We start from the raw sequence: 26602 nt of genomic DNA on the forward strand, positions 1-26602 counted from the left end.
GCACAGACTTGTGTAACCTTATTTTAAACCCAAGAATTTATTGCTTGTGGAAAGACTTTAGTGCTTACTTTAATCTGGATTGTGTGACTTCAGGCACAATGGAGCAAATATTTTGAAGTTTGGAGAGCGCTGGGCAGTTTTGTAACTGTTCACAGCCCTTACAGCAACACCAGCCCCCATTTCATGCTGCTTTCTAAAGAAACCTGCCCTGTGAACCTCCTCAGCCTGAAAGCATCACAGCTCAGTTCCTGTCAGAGTATTCAATGAGTTCACAGCAGGAGCTTCTCTCTACCTGATGTGTCACTTATTTTTTTGCCATAAAAAGACACGAGCCATTCTTTCACGATTGATCCTGTATGGGTTTTTTTTTTAAAGCAACTACTACAAACAGGATTGAACTGGGAAGTGCAGCTCAGTCTTCTTAAAATGTGTGCTAATATCAGCAAGGATTTTGCTAAATAAGAACTAACATAGCCTAGAGAGCTGATGTAATTCAGCACACACTGAGATACAAAAGCCCAGACACAATTTTTCAGGAGCAGTTTTGTGTTTCAGCCACCAGCTCAGTGATCTATTCTGGCTTGGGCATGAAGGCAAACTGTCAGTAGTGAAGAGATGCTAAAATATCTTTCATCTCTTGATTCCACAGCTGTGGCCTTGGCTTGGAAGAGTCTCCAGGAAGCCAAAGCAGTGGTATGTGCAGTTCAGGGAGCACTTGCTGTCACACACTTTTATCTCTTTCTCTCAGCTGCCTGTACAGCTAAATTCCATGGAAATATTGTAATTGAAAACAATGTGAATTTTCCACTTGGTTTGTTTTTTCCCAGTAAACACATCACCTCCTTATTTGCTAAATAACAAAGAGAGGGTAAGGGGAAAAGCAAGGAATTTTACCCAATTTCACAACACTCACAAAGTTCATGACAAGAACAGACAAAACTTTGCCTTTCTTGTGTTTGAAGCCCTGAGCAGAACAACAGCTGGGACATCCTCTGCATTCTCCCTGAATTATCATCCTTTTAGCAGGGAACATGATGGAGCTGTGAGCACAGCAGCTGCCATCATAACTGACATTCCTTGGATAAATGCAGAATATTATCCTAACCCACGGGGTGTTCCTTGCACAGCAAAGGCTGACAGCAGCATCCCAGTGCTGAAGTTGCTCTTGGCTGGGGTCACCTCCAGCTTAAGCTGTTTTTAAAAACATCAGTAAAAACCTGATCACACTTGAAAAGTGTAAATAAAGGACTGAGGTGATTGCACTTCTTATCTTCCCAGTCAATTGCATTCTTTCCAACTGTAGGAAATGCCACATGGAACATGTTCAGACAGGCCAGTATTTACACAGTAACTAGGAGCTGCAAAACTAATCAGACAAGCAGTGGATGCCAGCAAAAAGCTACTCCAGAAAAAACCCAAAACATATGTCTCCCTTCAAAAGAAAAATCTGCTTTTTCACAGCTACAAAGGATTGAAAACAAATTTTATCATCAAACGTGGAGCTGTGCCAAATCAGAGGCAGCCAGAAGAAAGCTTTGGCACGAAAAGAGCTTTGGTGAGTTGTGAGTTACTGGGAAACCGCTGAGCTGGGGCTGCTTTGGTGCTGGAGGGAAGGGAAGGTGACAGGAGATAGTGAAAAACCCTCTTTATTCAGGCAAGTGTGTATTTTCATCAGCTTTCTGTCGTGTTCCCAGCAAAATATCACAATGCACAGGAAGTCACACCTTGCTGGGGAGAGCTCCAGTGAAAGCTGCAGCATCAACACCCACCAGTCAGAGCACAGTGAGAGCTCCCTGTGCTTCTCCTCTGAGAGTTTCTTCCCCAGAGATAACCTGAAGTGATGTAAATGCAGCATTTTGTTTGCTAACTTTGGCAGGAAATACATAATGTGTTCAAAATAGTTTCGAAAAGATGAAGTGGGAAAAGAAAAAAGCAGGAAATTTAACCCAACTCCAGAATGTTCTTAAAAATGAATGACAAGAACAGACTTTACTTGTTATTTTTACATCTGTTAAATATTTGTTTCTGAGGTGGTTTATTGGCTGGGAACAGTTTCAGCTGCCAGCCTTTAATATTTATTTAATATTTATGGGCCAGGTTTTTTTGGGGGATAGTCCCCAGTCAAAGTTGCTCTTTGAATTTAATGGTGAAGGGATATTTTTGACATTTTGACATTGACAAAGCTTTGATGTGCTGTAGATGGCGAGAGGAGCAAAGATGAAACAGCTTTGAGTGAGAAAAAGAGCAATGAGATTGCTCCAGCCCACAGGTAAATAATAACCTGAGTGTACAGCACTTGGGGGGTCAGCTGGGGAAGGCACACGTAAAGGGATTTAAAATTCTGGGATGCAGGACTAAAAATTTAGCAACTTACTGTTTATAGGGAAAAAAAAAAGAAACAAAAGAGTCACCAAACAATTTCTCCCTCAGCTGTGACCAAGGCAGTGTCTGATATCAGTTCTCATAATTTCTCATATCAGATCACAGTTTACACTGGACTTCCCTAATATTATCTTCATTTGCCAGGCTGCTGGTGACTGGCAAAATGCTGATTCTGTGGAGATGCTGAGGTCACCATCAGAGCATGTACAAACTCAGCAGTCACTCATGTCAGTGTATTTAATTTGGATCAATTTAATAACTTTTAATCCTACATACTGACCCCCGTTTCTCTTTTTCTGAAGAGAGGGAAGCTCTGCTGTTTGCCCATCCAGAATGTCCCCTCTGTCCCCCAGGGCAGCCTCAGGACGTTGCAGCCCTGCCAGGAGTTGGGCTGTGGATGGAAAAGGCTCAGCTGGGACATGGGCACCTGCAAAGAGCCTGGACAGCCCCACAAGGGACAATTTCAGAGAGCTGGGATATTCAAGAGGATTCTCAGCAGAAAAGGAAAAATCTCCCTGCTCCCTGCATCACCCACCTCACTCCCCTGCAAGGAGCAGCTCCCCTGTCCCAGGTGGGAGCAACACTCCCATCCCCACGGCTCTCCTGCTCCCCACATCCCACCTTCCAGCAGCCAGCAAGGCCAGACATCAACAGCTGGAAGAGCTGTGGAGAAATCCTCCCCAAAATAAGTTAGAGCAACTCAAGAAGAGGATCCAGGAGCAGAAGAGGAAGCAGCAAGCAGCAGCCTGGGAGCAGGAGCGCCTGATTTTTGCTAAAGACCCCCTGCCAAAGAGAGCTCTGAAAAGAAAGGTTTGCAGAGTGGCCTCTGCTCCTCCTGCTGCAGCTCACAGAGGTCAGTGGTGGTCTGGAATTGTGGAGAAAGGCTGGAACTGGGTATTCCCTAGCAGTGCTTTGGTACAGCTGAATGACTTCCACATATTCCATCCCTCTCTGTGATATCCAGGGGCCATCACCCATGTTCTTGTGATAAATCCATTTAATAAGTCCAATAAATCCAAACCTCCCTGTGCTCCACATCCCATCCTGCTCACTGAGTTCCACTGGATTTACTCCCTAGCACACACAAATTCATACATTTCCTCAAAATTGTAAAGAATTTGCTGTAAATCTATTTTTTCCTCCCACATCCTTCCTTTTGCCACATATAAAACATGGAATAGGAGCCAGCAGTACAGTAGTAAGGAAAGACACCCCAGGTATTTAAAGCAGGAATTGTGTAGTTCAGAGGCATTACAGGGGATTTAACAGTTCATTCAGTGGTGTGGCTCTGAAAGTAAATATTATTAGACCTTCTTATCCTGCTTTGCTGCTAAATTTGGGGTTGAAGAGCCATCCATCTACAGCTGTCACTTTAGTTTAGTGTGGTTCAGGATCTCGGGTTGCTGGGAGCAAGGCGTGGAGTGGGGGATTACTGAGGGAAGAGGGGACTAGAGCTGCAAAGCTGCACACAATAAATCCCATTGCTGTAATAGCATTAGTGTTAATTCACTGGGCACACCCTGCCAGCTTCCAGGCGCCTTTCCCTTGGATTTGCTCCCTGCCACCTTTCGCAGGGATGTTGTGGTGCTGCCCTCAGGTCTGGGGCAGCCACGTGTCCCTTTCCAGCTGCACTTCATGTCACCAGTGCCTGATGTTGCCCCTCCCAAAGGCAGAAGCCAGAGCCACAATCCAGGCTGAGCCTCCTTGGGACGTTCCCAAGGGAAGTTTGTTTGGTTTGTTTTTAACCCAGACGATTTTACGTAACTGAGTACAGACAAACTGTTCAGCTTCTGGACAGACACAGCCTCTGGGGCTGGGGATTAACAGCTCCAGACACTCAGCCCAGCTGCATCTTGCTCACTTTGCCTGTACTCCTACTGAGAGAAGTGTGGCACAGCTGCTTTGCCAAGTATTCCCTCTGTCAGACACCTGCAGCCCAGTTTTGGGAGCCCAGTGCTGCTTTCCACACAGGAGCTCAGCTGTTGAATATCAGCATCTGCACAGCTCCTTGTGGCCTGATGGCTCTCAAACATTTATTTTTCTGGGTTTTAGTGCTCAGAACACAACCCTGTTCTCTCCTTGCCTGATGAAGAATATCAGGCAGGGAAGGATTGAGCATCCCTGGACAAGGAAGGGATTATAAAAAAGCCCCAAAGATGCCAGGTTAGCAGTGAGGTATCATAACTGGGAACTTCCCCAAGTATTCAGTGTTTGCTCTGCATGGAAAGGCTGGCCTGGATCTCCAGAGACACCAAGGGGAGGTGTCCCAGTGCACCCATGGGATGCAGCATTAGGGCAGGGTTGTTTATTGTGTTGTATGGAGAGACAGGGTCATGGACAGAGCCTCAGGGGTGGATCCAGGCCCATTTTCCTTTGCTGGGACATCTATACAACAAAAATAAAATAAAGAAGGAGTCTTGCATGTTTGGTGACCAGTTTCAATAAAAAGACTCCTTCTTTTGCATTCTAAGGGAATGGGGCTGGGATTGGATTGTTGGGCTCAGCAAGTTCCATTTTAAGTACATGAATTATTTTCTGTGTTTTCCTTTTTTTCATCTCCTGATTAAAGACCAAAAAGAGAGGAGCTCAGCATGGAGAATTCAAAGAGAACACCAGAGGCAGCTTTCATCCAAGTCCTGTGTTCTGGAGAGAGCAGTGGCAGGGAAAGGTAAGGCTGAAAACCATGAGAAATTACAAGGACTGATGGACAGGACTGCCTGCAGCAATTGAATTCCAGACCTGCCAGGGTTAAAAATCATCAGAAATGAAAAATAATTCCTCAGTGGGAAGAACTGTCTGCCACCTATTCAGTTCTGTTTCCCTAATGAATTAAGGGTGCCACCAGAGGCAGGGATTTCCTGACTTGCCAAGCAGGGACCGAATCCAGGCAGTGAAAAGTCAGATTAATTATCCAAATCTCAATTGCTGGTTCTCAGTCTTATTTGCCCTTATTTCTAAGGGCAGGTTTGAATTCCTGGTGTCATTTTACCCATTTAATGCTATAGCTTTGCATAGGAATGGTTGCATTCAGATGTTGTGGGGAAGAAGTGGAAGTACTGTGGGTTGTACTTTAGACCAGCTAAGTTCCCAAGCGAAGCAGAAATAAAAAAATCTGAGCTCTCTAATCCAGATGGAATTATCAACATAGCATACTGTAGCCTCTAAGTATGATTTAAAATGCATGAAATATGTAATAATTTCCTTCTCCCTCCCTTTTTTTTTTTTTTTGTTTTAATGGATTGTTTGAAAAATGGCTTGCTCTTCCTCTGAGAGTGGGTCATAATAAGACCATGCCACGTGAAGCATTCATCATTGTAACTGCCAGTGTCATGGTGTCTTTATTGGCTATTAGTTTCTGTCACTGAAAGAGCCAAGGCAGGGCCACAAAGAGATGAATGAGGGGCAGGGGTCAGAGCCAGACTACTCAGGAATTTGATGAATTATAAATTTGCTGTAGTTAACAAAAAATTAAGTCACCACGGCTATAAAATATTCATCTGTTCGTAGGTAGGGAAAAAACCCAGGAGAATATTTAAATCAAAAGAGTTTCTTCTATCAACTGTTCTCATCAGGAATGCAGGCTGCTCTTGAACTTTAGCATCATAGTTGCTGTAGTTAATGAACATGATGCAGATAAAAAGAAGATTTAATTGGAATAAACAACACAGTGAGGCCAAGATTGTTAGATCCACATATTAATTTATCTGGTGCATTCAGAGGAGCTAAGACAGGGTACAAAAGAAATGCATTTTTAGCAGTGCTAAACACAAAACAAAGTGACACAGCAAGGTGTTTCCTTAAAGACATGGATGGACCCCAGCCCTCCTGAGCCCAGCAGAATCTGAATTCCCTCTGTGCTCCTGCTGTGAACACCAAGCACAGATCTGGTGATAATTCCTTCCAAAGGAAATCCATGGGATTATAGGAAGTGACTTCAGCCCCGCAGGGAGTGCAGCTCTTCCTCATCTGGAAAACATCATTCCCTCATTTTTCATGTGGAAAACATCATTCCCCCTGTGACACGACTCACATGAGCCTGCAGAGCATCTCAGAGGCTGCTGCAAATGAAGGAATCAAAACTGGGGCTGTGACTCCTTCAGTCCATGGTACAGAGGAGAAGCTTTTGCTGTTCCCACAGCACAGAGGAATCTCAGGGCAGCCCCACTGAGCAGTCTTTGGAAATCCTTTGTGTCCAGCACCTTCCCTGACTCCTGCTGCCCACAGCTCAGCACACAAAGTTGTGAGCAGCAGCTTGAAAAGCCTGACTCAGTCCCTTGACTGAGCACTGAACCACAGGAGCTGAGGCTGCTGCTGATTTCAGAGTAAAATCTTGAGCATTTTAACTGGGGGAGATTTTGGGGGGGTAGAATTTCCATGCAAAACCCAACTAAGTACCTGCTCAGCCACCTTGTGCTGGAGAAGTGTTTGCAATAAATACACAATTGTGCAAGTATTGGCATGCTGTGAATGCAATCTGAAATTATGAAGTAAAACAGTGATAAATGTTGTCTATTATGTGGCACCACCTATTAAGCAAGAGCAATTTGTTTGTGCTGCATTCTGCACTGTTTATTTCTGCATTAGACATTGTCCCTCATCCTGTATCCTCCATTGATTCCTCCACAGCACATCCTGCTGATTCTCACCACTTTAAAAATGAATTCGTTTCCTCTGGTGAGTTTGAAGAATCACAAGGAAAAGAATAATTTTGTTATCCCCTTCCCTTCAGTTCTCAAATGTGCTGGTACCCAGGAAGTCCTGACCTTTTCTCTGTGTTCTTGAGGCCTCTGGGAGTCAGTGGTTTCTGAGTAAAACTTGTAAGAATTGTGTGAACACACTACAAGTGTTAAATGATGTAATTGCTGGTAAAGCCTTAGCAAAGCACTGAACCTTCACATTTTACACTCATGAACTCATCTGATTCATGACCCTGGCAGCCTCCAAAGTCTGAGTACTCTAAAAACTTTTTGTTATCAAATCAGCACCAACTTTTTCTTATTTTAAACCTGCTCTGACTGAAACTTTTTAGATGTCCCCACACTTTGTGATTCCTGGAAATCCCCGTTAAATAGACTTGAATGAGAGAGTTACAATAGTCTTTCAAAGAACATGTGGGACTTTAATAATTAAATACAAACTCTCTGTTTCAGGAGTGAATCTACCTGGTGTTTCTGCATGGAGAGAAGGTCAGAAGTTGGCCAGAAGGCTGCTGGGCCCACGCCCTCCACTTCCACATCTGAGGAGCAGAACTGGAGAGCAGAGCACAGCAAAGAACTTTGGTACAGCTGTCCCTGTACAGCACACCCAAAAAATAGGATTTATTAAACCTAATTGAAACAAAACCTTTCCAGGCCCTTCTGAGCACCTTTCTTTAACGGCTCTTGCAATAACAATTGGCCACTGCAACTTCAAATTTCACCTTTAGAGATTTATCTTCTCCCTTGAATATCACAGATTTAACAATTAGTCAATTAGTCCTCAGAACTGTGGTAGGAGATGCACACTACAGATACAGGAGTTGTTACTCTGAAATAATTACATCACTGTTGTTTCCAAATCTTCCCCACAGAACCTTTGGAAGGAGCTGGAGGATTTGGGGCAATGCCAGAGATGGAAAACACTCCCAGAATGAAGGGAAATGAAGCTGTGGGGAAGAGCCCTGGAGCACAGAGTGCTGTGGTCACTCCCAGCAAGGCTGAAAGGGGCAGCAATGCACCCACAGAGGATACAAACCAAGCACTCAGAATCCTTCTCTTGCCAAGCCAGTCCTGTGAGGAGCACAGAGGTGCCAGGCTCCCCAGAGATGCTGTGAAACACCAATCCCAAGGGATCCATTCTCCTTCACCTGGACTTGCATTATCAAAAGATGGAGCCAAGCCCAGCACCTCAGGAAGCTGCAGCAGAGGGAAAAGTGCATCTCCTCAGAGACAGAAAGGGTCTGAGAAAGAAAACCTTAAGCAACCTTCAAAGAGGAGGGTAAACCTTAAAAAACCTCACCCCTACAGCCCTGAAAGCGTTCGGGAATTTATGAACCGAAAAAAGGCAGAAAGAAAGAAAAAACTCCTTGAACAGAAAAAGTCTTTGGCACAGGCTGTGGAGATGAGGAAGGAGAGGTTGCAAGAAGTGTACAGGAAACAAAAAGAAGCTGTTGGGAAGAAATCATGTCCTGATGAGATGCACAAAGCCATTGGGAAAACAGGTTCTGCCAAAGGAAATGCTCAGTGTGAATTTGAGCAAGTAAGTCCTAAGGAGTGGCAGATTGAAACCCCTCCAATCTTGATCAGTGCAGCACCGTGTAGGACATGAAACACTTCACACAAGTGCTTTGAAGTGCCAGGGAGAAAAAGTTTTATCTAGGAAAACAGAGCAGTTAGCTTATAATTATGGCATAAACTGCTGGGTTCATCAGTAGGGCTGGAACCCTCGACTTCAGCCCAAAATCCTGGAAATCTCCAGTGCCTGAGCTAAAAGAACATGTTTGTTGTGTGGTGTGGGCAGTTTTTAGTTACATGAGCAAATTATTAGGGGAATAAAAGCCAAATGTTACCCTTCTGTTGCCAGCTGTTGAGTGCTTACACTGCTGGGCTCTTCTCTTTCAGGAGCAAAGCAGTGGGGGAGCACTGGAAAGGAGTTTCATGGCCTGGGTGGATGAAACATCCTCTCCTCTGTCACCTGAAGATCACAGAGACAGGTACTCAGACATAAAAGACATCCTAGAAAGGCTCTTTCTCAGCTCACACTGCAGATATCTCTTTCTTGCCTTTCTTTTTTTTTAACAGGAATCAACTCTTAGAAACAACTCAATCACCTAAAAAAAGAGAGGCATCAGGTCCTCCAGCACTGGAATCCAAATACTGGTTTCTCAGTCCCCTGAAATGCGAAGACTTGAGGGGCTGCTCTCCCCTAGCTCTGCACTCACCTCCCCTGAGCTTTTCTGTTCCTCAGGAAGATGCAAAACTTTCCTCCAAGGACTCACCTCTTGGATTTTCTCCACACAGAAGCAAACAGGATCGAGTGAGAGCCATTCATAATCTGTCCAGGGAACTTGAAGAAAAGATTGACGTGGCAAGGAAGAGGCTGAGTGCAGCCAGCTGGGTTAAAGCCTCTGCTGACAAAACAGAGACAAGTCTGGACCTTTACAGTGATCCTCCTTCTGTCCCAGAATCTGAGACTTCCAGGGATGGGCAAGAGAGGACAGAGACTGCACAGATGCTTCTGAGCAGCACAGATGCTGATGTGACATCCCACAGGGAATGCCATGGAGTGGGCAGGATTGGCCTGGGGGGCAGCACTCAGGGAGCAGCAGCCCTGGACAGACAGAAGGAAATGCCAACTCCTGTGCCTGGTGGGAATGCTGAGAGGGAAGGATTGCCCTGGATCACTCACAGTGCAGGACAGAGTCACCCCAGCTCTGCAGGAGATCAGAGATTCACATGGCAAGGTAAATCCTCTGGCATGACACAACAGGGATGCTCGGGTGCCACTGCTCAGGTGTTCCAAAGCTACAAGCAGGGGTTAAGCTTCATCTCCCCTTGGCTATTTATTGGAAATGTTGTGCCTTCAAAAATCCCAGAGCAGTGGCTCTCCTAGGTTTTACTTTTCTCCCCTTGCACGTGTGAAGCTACATCTCATAATTTTACCTGTGGCTTTGCCACCAATTTTGGACATGTCATATTCTGGTGTCTTGGCTTTCCCAGAAGTAAAAGAATTACAAACATAAACCTGTGTAGTTAGAAACCTGTGGGTAAGAGGAGCTGTATTAAGTGCTCACATATAAGTAGGCAGTGAATAGATGCCAAAGCTTGGGCCATTTCATTTCTACAAAGAGCATATTTATTAAATGTCTTCATTTGTCTTTTTAAAAGGTTTCTCTGTGAATAAGGGCTCCAAGGTGGACATAAGTCTATGGAATGAGAAGCCAATAACCAGCCCAGCCTCTCCAGCTCACAGATTCCTCATTGGAAGGTAAACAAAGCTGGATATTTTATTCTCTGCTAAATGTGCCTTGCATATATTTAAAATAAGGAGCACCAATTCAGCATGGAGCCAGACTAGGGGCAGTGCATCTTCTAGGCTTCACTTTCTTCTCATTGCATCTATGAAATGACATTTCATAATTTTATCCATATAAAATTATCATATAAGAGTTCATAATTTTATATGATGATTTTATCATAATTTTAATTTTGTCACTGATTTTGGACACATCACTTCCCCTCCTGCTGCCTAGGCTTTCCCAGAAGTAAGAAAGGAAATATAAACCTGACCCCATGTAGCTGGGGACAACAAAGCTGGATATATTATCCTCTGCTCAATGTGCCACACAGACTTAAAATTGTTAGTGGGGATGGTGAGTTCCCCAGGGCTGTGGATTCCTGGGAGCAGTGGTTCCACTGGGAGCGGTGGATCCTCGTATGGGTGCATCCTGGCTCTGGTTGAGGGATCCCAGCTCCGGTTGGTGGATCCCGGCTCAGTGGATCTCCGTTCTGATGGATCCCGGTAGTAGTGGATCCTGGCTCAGGTCAGTGGGTCCCACCTCAGGTCGGTGGATCCCGGGTCCAGTGGATCTTGGCTCTGGTGGATCCCACCTGCAGTAGATCCCAGTTCTGGTCGGTGAGTACCAGCTCCAGTGGATCCCGGCTCTAGTGGGTCCCAGATCCATTTGGTGGATCCCAGCTCCTGTGGATCCTGGCTCTGGTAGATCCTAGCTCCGGTGGATCTCAGCTCCGGTGGATCGCAGCTCCGGTGGGTCCCAGCTCCGGTGGATCCCAGCTCCGGTAGATCCCATCTCCGGTGGGTCCAGGCTCTGGTGGATCCCAGCTCCGGTGGATCCCAGCTCCGGCGGATCCCGGCCGCGCTGCCGTGACGCTCTCTCGCCACCGGAGGGCGCCGCAGCCGCGGGACGGAGCGAGCACCTGGGTAACGCTGCCCCATCGGTCGGGGATTCATTAAAAAAATAATTTCTAGGTGATTGTTTTCACTCGCTTTGCTGCAAAAGTGAGTGAAAGATTCCCACCAGTGAGCTTATCAAAGTTATGGGGAGCAATCACCAAGAGCTAAACCCCTGTTCTTTGTGCACAACCACCACGCTAACAAAGGTTGGGCTGATTTCTGCTCCAAGAGATCAGGCGCAAGGATTCTGGAGCTGTTCTGTCACAGAAGATGGCAAATGTATAAAACATGAGCAGAGGGCACTCGGAGTGTGCAGAGGAGAGAGTCAGAGCTGTGTCTGTGCTGCAGCTTGGGGAGCACAGCCCACTGCCATGGGCTCCATCGCTCTTGCCCTGACACCACCCAAATTCACAGGAATGGTGGTGGGTGCATGACCCCCTGGGCCAACAGGAACAGCCCCCAGCTGTAAGGGACAAGCATCAAAACAAGGAGAAATAAGACAGATTGCACCGATCTGCTGAACAATGCAATTACTGAGAAAGCAAAGCAGCCAGAGTCAAAAAGTCCTCAGAGCATCACTGAAAAAAACACCAATAAAACCTCTCAAACAATAAATCACAACCCTCTTGTTGCTTCAAAAGATGAGGAGAGCTACTTGCAGATAAAATATTGTTGTATTTAGAGATTAGAAGTGGAAAGTGTGGCTGTATTGTGAATGACTCCAGACTCATCTCCTGGTGGGCTGAGGGCTCCCTGTGGTGCAGCAGCAGTGACAATGAGGGACAATATAAAGAAAAGGCCACCCATGCCTCACCCTTCCTCAGCTGCTGGTAAAGTACATAATCAATACAAAGGCTCAGAGTAAAAGCCTGCCCTCAGCTTTTACTTGTGTATAATCTAGAGTTTGATTTTGCACCTCTCCTGAAGTCTGCAAGCTCACAGAAAGAAACAGTGGATGAGTCCTTTGGCACACACAGTGAGGCTCCCATAATAAAGTTATTCCTGAGGTTGATCTGGTATCAACTGATTCACCAGAGATCAAATCAGACAGAAAGCACCAGATAAAGGAGCAGTGTGCTCTAAGGAGGTGACTGAGGCACCTTGCAGGGCTGTAATTTTTCCTGCTCCGGGAACATTCGCATTTGGAGTGCATGAACTCTCCGTGGGGAGTGTCAGCAGGCAGTGAAGGGAGCCAGTCTCTTAACCTGCACACAGAACTTCACAGGCTGTGCTAACAGGAGGGGTCAGTGCTGTGTTCTTGGTCTTGTAAACCTGTTTCTATAGAACAGGCTCTCTTTGATGTAGCTAGAGCTGGGTTTGAAAATGTGATGGAAAAAGCAGCTGAGTTGGGTCTGTGCTGAGTTCCACTGCTAAGGAGTTAGGAGTGCACATTTGGCTACAACAGACCAAATTCTCTCTCTCTGATAGCTCATCTGAACAAAGCCCCCTGTTAAAACTGACTGTGTGCTGCCCTCATTCACAAACACAAAACATCCAGCGCTCCAAACCCAGCACTCTTGAGCATGACCTTCTCCACAGCCAGTTTGAACAGCACAGTTTGCTGTTTACATGTTTAATTATAGCTCTGACAACAGCAGCTCGTGTTCATGCACGAAATCCTGCAGGTGCCTGTTTCCATAAGAAATGTTCCCATTTCATGCCCGGCTGCTCCCCCGTCCGCAGGGGCGGCTGGGGGAGATTTGTTGCTGATGCAAATGACTCACTGATGGGAATTCTCCAAACTGCCACCAAATGTGTGGGCAATTCCATCTCATTTTGTTTCAGTTGCCTCTGTAAGTGGCTACATTCTTGAAAGTAAAAAAAATCATCCCATTTTTGCTGTAAGTTGAGATTTGAAAGTGCTCTGGCTGGCTTCAGGGGCTGGGACAGGTGGCTGGAGAGTCACAGCTCTGCCTCCTCGTGTGGACTCAACTTTCTCTTTAGTGCAAACCCAGAGAGGCTCATCTGGGAGTTGTGCTGGTTTTTGCAGGGCTGGCTGTGTCTGGAGGGCAGGTGTTGCTGGCCACTCTTGTGGAAACCCAGGATTTTCTGTACAATCTGCATTGATTTCCACTGATGCCCTTCCCTTGGCAGAGTGGGCATTTCCCAAGAGCCAAAGAAAACAGTGCCTAAAAAACCATCACAACACAATTGCAGAGACAAAACTCAGCACATTTAACCAATGACTATTAGAGCTGCTTTGTAAGAAATCCCTCTTTCCTCTGTTCTTTCTCTCTCATCCACCTTTGCTCCCACTTTCTGAAGACTACACCCAAGACGCGTTAGTGGAAGCTGTACTAATCGTTTTAGCAGTTTCTGGGTCATGAAAAACAAAGAAAAGCTTATTAACCAGAAAAATGAAATAAGATTTCCCTAAGCTGATTGCTGATTAAAAAAAAAAAATTTCCACATTCATTTTTCTGTATGAAAAAGCAAACATCTATCACCATTTCAGTGTTTCAGTGTCCCTGCGTGTGGTTCAGCTGAGGCTTGATCAATAAATGCCATTTTCACACCTTCTTCCTTAATCTTTTTAGTTCAGCTCAGATAGTTACAGAGCAAAACGAAGTAAAATCAGTTAACTGAGGCCTTCATCTGTGGGACTTGGTGCTGACATTGTTTTGAAATATCATCTTAAATTAAATATATATCTTAAATTATATGTATCACTCCTAGATCTTAGTTGGGCCAGAGCCATGCCCAGCACAAGTCCCAGGAACACTGGAACAGAGCTCAGGACTTTGTGTTTCTAAACAGATTTCTTTGCCAAGGTTCAGAGCTGGATTGTGCAACCAAGTCCCAACAATGGCACGGATTGTACAATGCAGCCCTCATAAATTAAGCTTCCACACTGCAAGGTTGTTGTTTGTATTTGCCACCAGGTTGAAAAACACCCAGCTCTTTCAGAGCAGTAATTAGAGCAGGTAAAAATGAGTGTTGTTAGCTCTCCTGACAACATCAAGGTACAAGACAGGAGATTTTGTTCGTTGCCAGGTATGACTTCCCAGGGAGCCTTTTGTTTCCATTTGACAAAATGTAATAGTTCTGTTTAAATGAAATAATTTTTTTTTTTTTTTAAGTTCAAAAGATTGCTTTATACACATCTCAAAAACTTGGTAATTGTTGTTGTTACCTTGACACAGCCCGCAGGGAGAACTCAGAGCACGGAGGGATCAATGTGGATGTGAGACTGTTTTGAAAGGTCAGAACCAAGAGGAAATGGCCAACCCATCTCCTGGAGAGAGCCTGAGGATCTGGGACAGCCTGAGCTTCCAGCCCTCTGCCACTCTGAGCACTGACAGCTTTGAGCAGGACTTGGGTAAGGTGGCATCTCCCCGAGGGACACTCACTGCCCTCATTCCAGCAGAATTCTTGCTGATGGTTCTGGCTAGGGCTGAAAAATCTTCTGGGGTGAGGGGGAATTTTAAATAGATGGTTTTCTTTCAGATTTCGAAGGTGAAAAATTGTCCTCTCAACATTCATCTAAGAGATGATGTGGAATTATGATTGAAATTGCATAAAATGCAATAGAAGCTCTTTGCCTTTTCCATGCTGTGCTGTCACAGGTGTGAATTCAGCTCACAGGTGGAACAAACCCCACTGAGCTCAGAAATATTTCCAGCACCTCATCTGAAGGTGTCTGGGAGCCTCACAATTAACTCTTCATCATGACCCCATCCGAACAGTGCAGGGGGAAAGGAGGGATGTGCCGGGGGTGCAGGGCATGGCCACTTCTGGGTTTGCACAGAAACAAGGGAAAGTTTGTGGCTGAAAGGGTTAAAAGCTGGCAAGTAGCGTGCAGAGAGAGATCTCTGCCTGCTCCCACCAAACAGGAGCAGATGGTGCATTGTTTTAAGGGCTTTTCCGAGACAAAAGAACAAGATCAGATAACCTTTCCTCAAAGACAGTACTTACAAAAAGCCTTTGCTCTTATTAAGGACTCTTCATTGTTTTCCTCACAACATTTTATGCATCATATTGGATTTTGGGATGGTGGAGAAGCCAGCATTGTTTACTGTGCTTCTCCCACTCCCCCCCCAGGGACCAGGAGGGCATCTTAGAGATTGGGCAGCAAGCCTTTGTCTGAAGTGTTTTACCCTAAGCGAAAGACAACCTATTTATTTACTATTAATAACTGAGGGCCCCAATTCTGCAAGGCCCAGCCATCCACTATTCACCACAGGAACAATAGGAGCTGCTGCCTCGTGTCTCTGCCAGGAGAAACCTTCCCCTTCCCTGGGCATTGCAGGAGCAGCACTCCCACCACGGGAGCTGCACAGGAGGCACAGAACTGTCGTGCTCAGCACAATGTGGGTTTGAAATATGGGTCACAAGTGGCTGTGTCACCACCCTGAGCAGGGATGGGGCACTCAGAGCTGCATTGTCTGCTCGGAGGCATCGCCCAGCAGTTGGCTCTGTCCTTTCAGGGGACACAGAAGTCACCGTGCACCCGCAACATAATGAGGTGTAACTCTACAACTGCTGCCAAATGCACATATTTACCTTTCAGAGGGACACTCATCACCTGACACCCTCTGCTGTGCCAAAGAAAGGTTTTCTGTGGTTGACACACTTAGCAAAAGAACTAATTTAATTTCAAACATCTTAAAGCAGAGAGAAGATATTCACAAAATATTTCTTTACTGCGTGGGGTAAGACAGTGAACTGGATTGTTGAATTTTCTTTTTAAACACAGCCAGTGTAAAACCCAGAACTGCAAATCTTATAAGCTCGTGCTGTGGTGAACAAAAGTTGTCTCCACAGGTAGTGTTGGGAAGTATCTCACATTGCACTTGCATTAATTTCTCATCAGTTTAGGCACAAATCTTGGTATAAGCAATGAGCTGATAAGGAAGGGCTTTGCATATTACACCACAATGTAAAACCTTTCTGTCACTGCTGCCAAACCACCAGGGCTCTCCCACAGGGAGCTGAGATGAGCTATACTTCCCTTGCTGCTCCAGCATGTCCTCTGAATACAGCTCACAGAACCCAAATTTCTGTATTTCTATTAAATAAGAGAAGTAGATGATTTTTAAAAAACACAACATTTTGCCTGTGCTCCTTCCTACAGTCTAGGGACCTTTAAGCCAGATGGGACTGAATGAGCAAGAAATCTCATTTCATTAGACCAGACTTTTTGTTTCCTTTTTTTTATATTTGAGAGTTAACAACATTTAAGCTAAAACAAATTGTTTAAAAATTATTTTCTAATTGTTGAAGCTTAATCATGGCTACTGCTTTAAAATAATTTGCATTAGGAAAGCAAATGGAATGTTTTCCATTGTTCCTAAAATGCAGAATTTAAACCTGAATTACAAGGAAAGTGTATTTATATGTACCTTTCCCCTAAACTGCTGATTGACATATTTTCTTACATCACTAGAGGGAGCTGCCTTCTTGCTTCTAGAAGAGGGAGAAATTATAAATGAGTGAAATAAGCACAGAAATGCATCAGCATGGCTTCAGCTAATGGTGCTCTGATGGAGCATGTCGAGCTAAGGCAGCTCTCCGTGTTCCCTCCCAAATCCTGTTTTGTATTTCCCCCAGCTCCAGTGAGCTCCAGCCCTGCCTTCAGCACCTCTGCATGATGTTGTCACTGATTGAGAGAGTTTAGAATAATTGGTGAGGAACAGAAGGACCATTCCACAGCAATTCAGGATTCTGGTTAGGTCCAGGTTCAGCCCCAGCTCTGTTGCTATCCTGAGCCAAGAGCTGCCCTGTGAGAAGGGGCAGCAGCAGGGTGAGGCACTGCCATGTGCTGCAACATCTGGCTGGGAGCTGAAGCCAGGCCAGCCCTCCACACCAGAGGATTTAGATCTAAACACAAACCACGCAGAGAACAGGAGCAGCACGGGCCACATTAATCCCCTTGTTTGGTAAGCAGCCACTCTTCAGTGACAAGCAGGACACCAGACGTGTTTGGAGAGGAGACAAGGACCTGATTTAGCAGCTGTGGAAATGCAGATTGTCCAAGGCACTTCAGAGTGCAGCTCAGCCCATGTCAGCCCAGCTCAGTCTCCTCTTGGGGATTGCTGAAGGACCAAAGTGTCTGTGCTGTGTTTCTCAGTTGTGATCAGGAGTTACCAAACCTCTTTTTACCTCCCCTTTCACCTGTCCTCACTGCAGCTCCTTTCCTGCACAGAGAGGGCTGAAATCTGGGTGGTATTTTACCTTACCAGGAAAGCATCCTGAAATAAAAAGCAATTGAGCTAAGGTGGTAATTTTGGAGAAGGGAAGGATTGCCCACATGGGGGCAAATGGGATAATTCCTTCTGGATCTGCTGCTCTACTCCACAGCAGCATTTCAGGACACTTTACTCCCCATATTCCTACACCTCCAGGCAATAATGCAGACAAAGTCATGCTAACAGCTAAAGTTGCAAGTGTGTCTTTTTATAATAACTGGGCTGGTCTGATTGCTGACATGGGCAGAAAGAGAAAAAGCTGTCCTTGAGTAAAACAGCAGTAAATGCTTCTGCCTTGCTTGAAGTGATTAGAAAAATGAGACTTTTAGCCTGGCTTTTTTAATTATATGTCAGGGAGATTCTACAGGGCTTTGCTGGGATTCTGCAGGTGCAGCGGAAAGTGATTTAATAAATAGCATTTTTTTTTCACAAGGCTGAGTGTATGCACATTGAAGCTATCTGGGTAGGCAGTAAATGCCATTCATCATCACCTAAAAGGACGTGAAGTTTAGCCAGATGGTATTTTCTTTAATGCAGGATGTTGCAACACAAGAAATGCATCTGGAAATAGCCACAATTAGGAAAATGACATTCAAAAGGAGGGAAAAGAGATCAGAGCAAACTTTTTAATCACTTTGAGGTCAATACCACTGGTTGGGCTTTGCTCAGAGCAACAACAGCATTGTTCAGTTTGAGGCACAAATTGAAAATATTCATAGGGTTTTAAATTATATCCTAATAGATGATCATACTTCTGACTGGCCCAGATATTAGCATTAAAAGCTACTCAGACAGCTTAGCATCAATAAATATAGCTTGTAACTTTTTAAAATAGAATTACTTTATTTGTTAGTATTGAAGGAACTTTTTAAAGAGCCTTCTGTGGACCCACTGAAGAATTGTTCTCTTGTCTTTTTTTCTATTGCATTGCTTAAAATCACTAACAAAACTTCCTTGTGCAAAACCCAGCTTTTTCATCCACTCCATTTTCCTAAATAGGTCATTGCATAAAATCATCTCTAGTTAACTATCAGCATTAAAGAGTCTGACTCAGTCCTCAAAATTAGAAAGACTGGCTAAAATGAAAATTCTTTCTAAAAAGATGAACACTGAATTTGGCATGTCTAGATAATTTAGTATGATTTTGCCCTCCAGAACCAGGAAAGGCCCATTACCAAAATAAAGGATGAGGTTTCCATCCAGTCTGTTGACTCTGAAAAGGAGGGGGTTAAGAGAAGTCTTGTATACTATCACTGTAGGAGGAAAGTGAAATCTGCAATCAAGCTGTTTATAAAAACAGAGCAGCATTCTAATAGAAAATCTGCGCCAGGCTCAAAGATTTAATATTTTATTTCACTCACAACACAAAACCTATCCTGGCATGCAAACAAGCCCACATCTCTGCTCCTTCTGTCCAGTCTGTAAAGCAAAAACAAACTCTGCATGTCATGGGCTTATCCTGCACCATGGGGTAATTTGGATTCAGGTGACCTGGATAGAGACAGAGATTTTATCTCAAGTTTCCAAATCAAACCTATTTCTATTTATGACCCACACTTCAATTCTGTTATGCCTCTGGTTGCTGTGACAGTGGCACAGCACAGAATAAACACACAACCTGTTTGCATAAGCTGAGCAATTCATCTGAGAAGTTCAAGCAGCCAAGAACATTTTGCTGGTAAACATATCAGCTGCACTGTCCCACACAGGCAGGGAGGTGCAATAAGGAAGTAGCAGTGAAAAAGGTGCAGCTGGAGCAAGAGAGAAAACTTCCCCACTTTAAAATTAAAGCTTTTTTCCAGGGGTTTGTGTCCCCCTGTGACAAAAGAGAGAGGAACCAGCCTGCATCCCAATACAGATGGAGGGCACATGCAGGATGCTGCTCCAGTTCCCAAAGAAGTGACATTTTGTCACTTGGGAAACCTTGTCACAAGGTTGGGAAGTTTTTCTTTTGTACCCAGTGGCTCTGATCCTGTTGGTGCAGCAAAGGAGCAGTGGAATCAAGAGTGACAATAACTCACACTCTGAAATACAGGTTTAGAACAGGAATTGTTCCTCATTTGTCTCCCCTGGCATAGACCCTCAATTCCTGCCAGTTCCCAATACTTGCAGGACTTTATGCTCATACATTTCTTGGCAGGATGCAGGAACTGACATTTTCTTTCTACACTTATGGTGAAAGAACTGAATGTTTGCAGAGAAGTTATTTTAGGAATAAAGGCACATGTCAGATTTGGGAGGCTTCCAAAAATAGGCCCAGGGAGGATTCAAAAGGAAAATGCAGTTGGAACAATGTACACATTCCCCTTGTGACAATCCCCTAAACTTCTACAGGTGAGGGAGATTTGGGCAGCACAGAGCTGGAAGACAAACACAGGAGCCACCTGGACATTTTGAGGCAAACCTCCCTACTACTGGCTCACAGACTGAAGGTCAGTGGGAAACCTGTGTAAGGAGAAAAGGGAATTCCAGTTCTGCTGTCCCAGGGGACAAGGTGCTCCCTATCCCCTGATTCAGGTGTACTTAGGTCACACTCAGCTGGCTGAGTCAGGTTTATAAACCCTATGAACTATAAAAGTGAGGTGCCAGATATAATTTGCTGTTTGGAGACTTTACTATAGCCCTGGTAGGTGAGAAGATGTTGCTGTACTGCAGCCAAAGCAGCATTTGTGCTGCTTGCCTGGGCAGCAGGATGTGGATGTGTGTCCTGTCCTGCCCTTTGTCCCCCAGCTCTCAGCTGTTCTGTCACCTGGTTAAAGATACCATTTATCATGTGTCATTTCCTACCACAGCTCCAGCAGGAACAGCAGAAACAGCAGCTTGTGGTGCTGAGGGAGAAAGCAAAGCAAGAGGTTGAGGAAAGCCACAGGTTTTTGAGGGACCTGCTGCAGCTCAGTGCAGAGGTAAGTTATGATTTCAGATCCTGGGTCAACATCTCTAGGCCCCAACTCTCATGAGAACAGTTCTAAATACACAGTAATTTGTGAGCTGCTCTACAACCTCACACTCATATCCCCACAGAGTTTTCTCCCAGCCCATAAATGAATCAACTCTTTAGGAATTGTTGGCATTATCTCCAACCAGGGGCTTTCCAAAGAGGATGAGGAAAAAAGGTTTAAATGTTTTGCTTTCCAAACAGACCACTGAGGTGTGTGACCATTTCTGTGTGTGCAGGGCAGCAGGAATTCCAGAGGCAGTGATCCTGCTGTGACAAGACTGTACCACGCAGAGCAGACACAGAGAGGACACTGCTTGGGAGGTGACTTTGCTGCTGGCAGGTACAGGAGGCAGGACACAGTGAGGCACTCCAAGGATTTGGCCTGTGGTTTGACTATATTAATATTTTGGGCCACTAAAGTAATTTCTATATAGTCTTTTTTTACTCTGATTTGTGCTCAAGCTATGTTATTAAGACCTCTCTAATGAGATCTTGCACTTTTAAAAAAGTAGAAACCCCTCTGAAACTTGTGTGAAAAGTATAATTTTTTTCATTTTGCTTTACTGTCATAACCTTGATGTAAATTAGAATATTGTATGTGCACTTTTTAATGTTCATTTCAAGTGGCATAAAGACCTGAGAATTGCTTCCAGGGTCTTATGGATGCAATTACCAGAAAGGTACCTTTGCACAGGTAAAACTTTCAGTGTCACATAAAAATAAGCAGCATTCTGGTTTGAAAAGATTCAATCTCTATGGAGGACTTGACTGTGAAAGCAAGGAATTGAAATAATATCTCTGACTGCAATAAGAAAATATTTCCTTTTTCTTACCTTCAGTAATCAAGAGATGGGTTCACTGAGACACTCTGCATTGAAGACAGAAAGACATCCCAGTCCAGTGGATCCCAAAATATTGGGAGAAAGAAAACCTCTAGGAGGAGGAGGTTCATATTGCTCGGTGCTTCAAGGAGGTGAGCATGAACTTAAAGGATTTAGTGATATTTGGAAAATGCCCCATTCAACCTGGCCTGGAACACAATTTTCTAACTCATTTTGAAAATGCTGACCTAAATATTTATGTTCATTGTGCATATTTAAACTATGGCCATCTTCCTTTGTACTCCAGGCCCTTCAAAGACAATTGTGTTGGGAGCTGAGAGTTATTTACCCTGTTGATGGGGCCCTTTTTTAATGTTTACCTGTTTACCATGATTTCACTTGTAAAGGAGATTGGTGCCCACAGCTTGCTCCTGGAAGTGAACAGCTGAGGGATGGCTCCTGCAGCTCCTGCTGAGGGCAGTGCATGGGCTTGGCTGACGAGTATTTGCCAAAGGCACCTTGAGTTCAGGAATGGATGTTAAATTGTACTGGGGGAGCTGTTTTTTGGGTCTCTTTTTCTCCTTTTGGATATTTTATTTTTGATGACATTAACTCTTTGCCTTGGGATCTCTGCCAGCAGATCCCAGGCAGTCTCTGCACAGCCATCACACCTTGAATCTGTTGTCACCTTGGGTGAATCTGCCCCAAGGGGAGACTTGGGACAACTCTGGAGACAGCAATGATCAGGCCAGCTCTGACAGCCAGGTAACACCAGCTCTCAAAACAATCTGAGGGGTGCTTTTTTCTTTGAGTTGGTTGTTTTTTTGGTTTTACTCCATCAATCAAACTGTTCACCCGCCAATACTCTGCTCTGTCCCCAGTGCAGCGCGGCCATTCCACACTTTGGAGGCTCCAGCACCTTCCATGGTTCCAGCCTGGCTGTGATGGAGCAGTGCCTGAGGGGAGAGGAGCTGAGGGCTCAGCACCAGGCAGTGCTGCTGCAGCTCCGGAGAAAAGCTCTGCTGGAGAAAGCCAGGGTCGAGCTGGCCTGGCTGGGCCACCGCAGACGGTGAGGGGGCAATGGGGGCACCATCAGTGGAGGCCTGCTTGGCTGGGACGGGGTTTCCTCCTTTCAGCAGAACACAATAAATGTAAAATCTTCTTAGAAAGCACACAGCAAGTAAAGCATGAGGAGAGGAAAAGAGCCAGAGTGGTTTTGGTGTCTCTGGAGCAGAGCTGAGCTTCACCTCCCTCTGTGGTGGTGTGAGGAACCAACGGGGCTGAGGAGCCCTCAGGGATGGACAGTGAGGGGTGACCAGGCTGAGGAGCACTCATGGAGAATGAGGGGTGTCCCTCAGTGCTGACCAGGCTGAGGAGCACTCATGGACAATGAGGGGTGACCAGGATGAGGAGCCCTCATGGACAATGAGGGGTGACCAGGATGAGGAGCCCTCATGGACAGTGAGGGATGTCCCTCAGGAGTGACCAGCATGAGGAGCACTCATGGACAGTGAGAGGTGACCAGGACAAGGAGCCCTCATGGGCAATGAGGGGTGTCCCTCAGGAGTGACCAGCATGAGGAGCCCTCATGAACAGTGAGGAGTGACCAGGTTGAGGAGCCTCAGGGATGGACAGTGAGGGATGTCCCTCAGGAGTGACCAGGCTGAGGAGCCTTCATGGACAGTGAGGGGTGACCAGGACGAGGAGCCCTCATGACAGTGAGGGGTGTCCCTCAGGAGTGACCAGGCTGAGGAGCCCTCATGGACAGTGAGGGATGTCCCTCAGGAGTGACCAGCATGAGGAGCCCTCATGGACAGTGAGGGGTGACCAGGCTGAAGAGCCCTCATGACAGTGAGGGGTGACCAGGATGAGGAGCCCTCATGACAGTGAGGGATGTCCCTCAGCACTGACCAGGCAGAGGAGCCCTCCATACCTAGAGCAACTTTGAGAGTAGCTTTGCTCCCATCCCATCCATAAATTAAAGGCATTTAATGATCTGACTTTGATTCTCATCCTTGTTACCTCCAGCATTCTGGAAAACCTGCAGGATAGCTCTGGAGCCTCTGCCATGGTAGCAAAGCAGCACAAAATCCTGATGGAGCTGAAACGGGAGCAGGTAATGCTGCAGTGAGAGGAGCTGGGATTCATCTCATATCCACAGGGAGGTGTCTGGAGTTGCTGGAACAAGTGGGGTTTGTGTTAAAAAAAAATCAAAAATCACTTTGCATCCATTATTCTGCATGTTTCCTACATACCCACAGTGAGGTGGGTTTTGTGCCAAAGTCAGCAGTCTGTAAATCTTGGATAAAAGAAAACATCTTTTTTTTCTCTCTTCTGCTACCTCACTGTTATTGTGGATTTTTCTATTTATGCCATAACAAACAGGTCATATAATGTAGGTTTCCACTGATTTATGCTTGTGATGTTGAAATATATTAAATTAATCTGACAGCTAATTTTATAGTTTCAGTTATTCCGCTATGCGGGGTTCATAATTACACTTGGAAAATGTAGAAAATGTCTGTCCCACTCCTTATACAGTGCAAGCCTCTCTTTTAAGTAAAGGAATTCCTAGTGCAAAGCATGAGCATCCTGTAGTTTTGAATGATCTGAAGACAATTCATTTTTAAAGGTCTCACCACTTGACACTCATTAAAAACATCCCTTTACCTGTCATCAGTTTTCACAGGTGAAACCCCTGTTGAAAAACAAAACTGAATTTTTTTATAAAAAATGAAAAAAACCTACTTACTGAATTTCCAGGGTATTTTGGGATTAAAAGTGAAACATGACACATATTTTTGAGCATAGCTCTTTGTTATCTTCACTCTGTTCTGCTCCTTTTTTTCTCTGCTTTGTGTAGGCAGAAATCCAGCACCTGCAAAACATCCACAGGGCAGCCCGTCAAGAAAGGAAGCTTTTATTAAAGCAGCAGAGAGAAATCTTAATGATGCAGCACTCAACAGCACAACTTCAGGAAAAGCTGCACAGTTTGGCTGGGAAGCAGGAGGTTATGAAGTCAGGGAGTAAAGACAATTGTGTCCAGCTAAAGCATAAAAAGAGCAAGAAATGTGAGGGGTAAGTAAAACTTTTCTCAGTGATTGCTGAAGACCAAATCCAGTGGAGATGGAGACAGGTATGTCCTAGATAATTGTGTGAGCTTTAGATATTCCAGAGAGGAAGTTTATGATGATAAATTTTTTAAATTTCTGTGTTCAAGCAGTTGATAAATCAAGATCACAGCTTATCATTCTGTCACAAATGGTGAGCTCCTCAGGGCACCTTTAATGAAGCCACACAACTGCTAATGATAGTTCATGTTTTCATGGTGGCTTTTAACTACAAACTCAAACCACTTTGCAACTATATCTTAATTAAGCCTCACAATACCCATATGGAATAAGTAGAAATGTATTGATTTAATTGGTGAAATTCACTCCTTTGTCACCCTCTGGCTCTGAGCCTCTGTATCACTCAGCCCCCCTGAGCTGCTCTGTCCTTCACTGAGGATTTAACCATAGAAGGGTTTTGTAATACACAGGGCTAAATTTTAGGCTTAAACTGAAGCACAGAAGTATCATATAAAATCCTACAGTGAGGTATAATTCAGGAGTTTAGCCAGAGTGAGAAATCCCCATCCTGCTGTTCCCCAGGAGCTGTATCCACTGTATCCCTGTCTGCTTCCTGCTGGGCTGGAGGAGCTGAGCAGTGTGAATGAGAACCCCACAGCATCCAGAATAAAAATCTCCTTTGCTTCAGGAAGAGAAAAAGCAGTTAAAGACATATATTTATCTATATGAATTAAACCCTCCTTTCATTCAGTGTTACCCAGAGCTTTAGCAGGGTGGTGAGTCAGGTTTGTGCATTTACTTAAGTCCCCACAGGGGAAGGCTTTCAAATAAATCCCTGCATGGAACTGATCTATAATTCATGGTGTTATTGATTACAAGTCAGAGAAATCTTTAAAAGGTTTCTTGGCTGTGCTTTCACTTCTTATTACTGACAAGGCTGCTCGTAGGAGAACAGTGAATATTGGTGTCAGTCTGGAGCAGCCAGGGGCTGGTAGAGCTCAAATGCACCCAAATTCTGGCTGATTGTCCATAGATCTCTGTCCTGTGTGGGAGTGCAGAGTGGTGATTATGCCATTTATCCACCTGCATGGGTATGTTCATATTTTATACTGATCAGGAGTGCAGCATTCCATGTCTAACTCTTTACAGCTTTTCCACTGAGAACAAGGAATCACTGGTACAACACCAGAAACAGGTGGAGCAGTTCCCAGGTTTGGAGCAGTCCCTTAATGCTCAGGAGAATGTTTTCTTACCTCTGGAACCTACAGCTTCAGCTGGAATGGAACCCACAGCCACACTCAATACAAGAAAAGGCCAAATGTGTGTATTTCTGGTAAGGACCACCTCTGCAATTCCATTAATGCCTAAAGAAAGGCTGGCCCAGATTATATTTGCCTTAAAACAGAGCCAGCACAAGGCTCATTTGGCACTTAGGAACGTGAAGTCAAAGTAAGTGTATTGGTTATAAGCTCTTTTTCCTTAAGACATTAACTCTGTCTCCTAAATATTTGCATTCTAGGAACCTGTGCTGAAGGAAAATGCACTTCCTTCAAACCATGATCCTAAAGATAATGAAGATATTAATCCATGTGGCAGAAAGCACCCAGTGAAAGGTTTGGGGATGCTTCCTACTTGGTGTAACTTATGCCTGGTTCGGGCAGAAAATACTCCTGAAGGAACAGGTGAATCATATTTCATGCTATTATATCCAATCTGTTTCAACTACTTGAACCAAATTTTAATCCAGACAGAGAGACAATCTTCTCATTTATTACCTCAGTGTCTTGCTCACTATAACCAATGTATAAATCACTGCTGGGCAAGATGGTTTATTAAGAGATATGATTATACTGCTTCCCCAGAACAAAATCATAACTTACTCTGATTGTGTCATTAACAATTTGCTCATTTTTGAGACAGTTTTTCAAGAACTTAAGGCTGTTCTTTTTAAAAGAACATAGATCAGCTGAAGATAGACTAGGACAGGACATGCTGGAGTTATTTTTGTTTCCAGGTTTTATCCTCAGTTCATATTTCTTACTCTCAGTAGGACAGGTAAAAAATAAAACTGTCTGTTTATATATGAGTCACTTATATCATTTACATAGTTCTGGGTATGCATAATCTCTGTAATATAAATATTTACATATTGTGGCAATATTTCCTATTACTGTCATTTTTCTAATGAATCATCATTCTGCATTTCATAGAATCAGAATATTCTGATTTGGAAAGGATCCACAAGGATCATAAAGTCCAACTCCCAACTTACACCTAGATATCATAGTGAGGAGCACGATAGATTTGTGT

The 26602-nt window shown here is 44.6% G+C and overlaps 1 protein-coding gene across 1 annotated transcript; it reads left to right on the forward strand.

Annotated features, from left to right (window-relative positions):
* The first annotated feature begins 1381 nt into the window (after positions 1 to 1381).
* CCDC187 (coiled-coil domain containing 187) lies at positions 1382 to 26253 on the forward strand. Its single transcript, XM_033077843.1, has 21 exons — positions 1382 to 1555; positions 2200 to 2269; positions 2685 to 3235; positions 4952 to 5050; positions 7533 to 7661; positions 7952 to 8619; positions 8982 to 9073; positions 9381 to 9823; positions 10248 to 10347; positions 14418 to 14593; positions 19797 to 19894; positions 20255 to 20365; positions 20637 to 20740; positions 21240 to 21373; positions 21859 to 21986; positions 22103 to 22290; positions 23250 to 23337; positions 24085 to 24299; positions 25442 to 25625; positions 25812 to 26094; positions 26213 to 26253. Exons 3-21 carry the CDS (start codon positions 2716 to 2718, stop codon positions 26251 to 26253), a joined length of 3801 nt encoding a protein of 1266 aa, XP_032933734.1. The 5' UTR covers positions 1382 to 1555; positions 2200 to 2269; positions 2685 to 2715.
* The last annotated feature ends 349 nt before the right edge of the window (positions 26254 to 26602 follow it).

This window comes from Catharus ustulatus, chromosome 21 (assembly GCF_009819885.2).
Source record: "Catharus ustulatus isolate bCatUst1 chromosome 21, bCatUst1.pri.v2, whole genome shotgun sequence".
Lineage (NCBI taxonomy): Eukaryota > Metazoa > Chordata > Aves > Passeriformes > Turdidae > Catharus > Catharus ustulatus.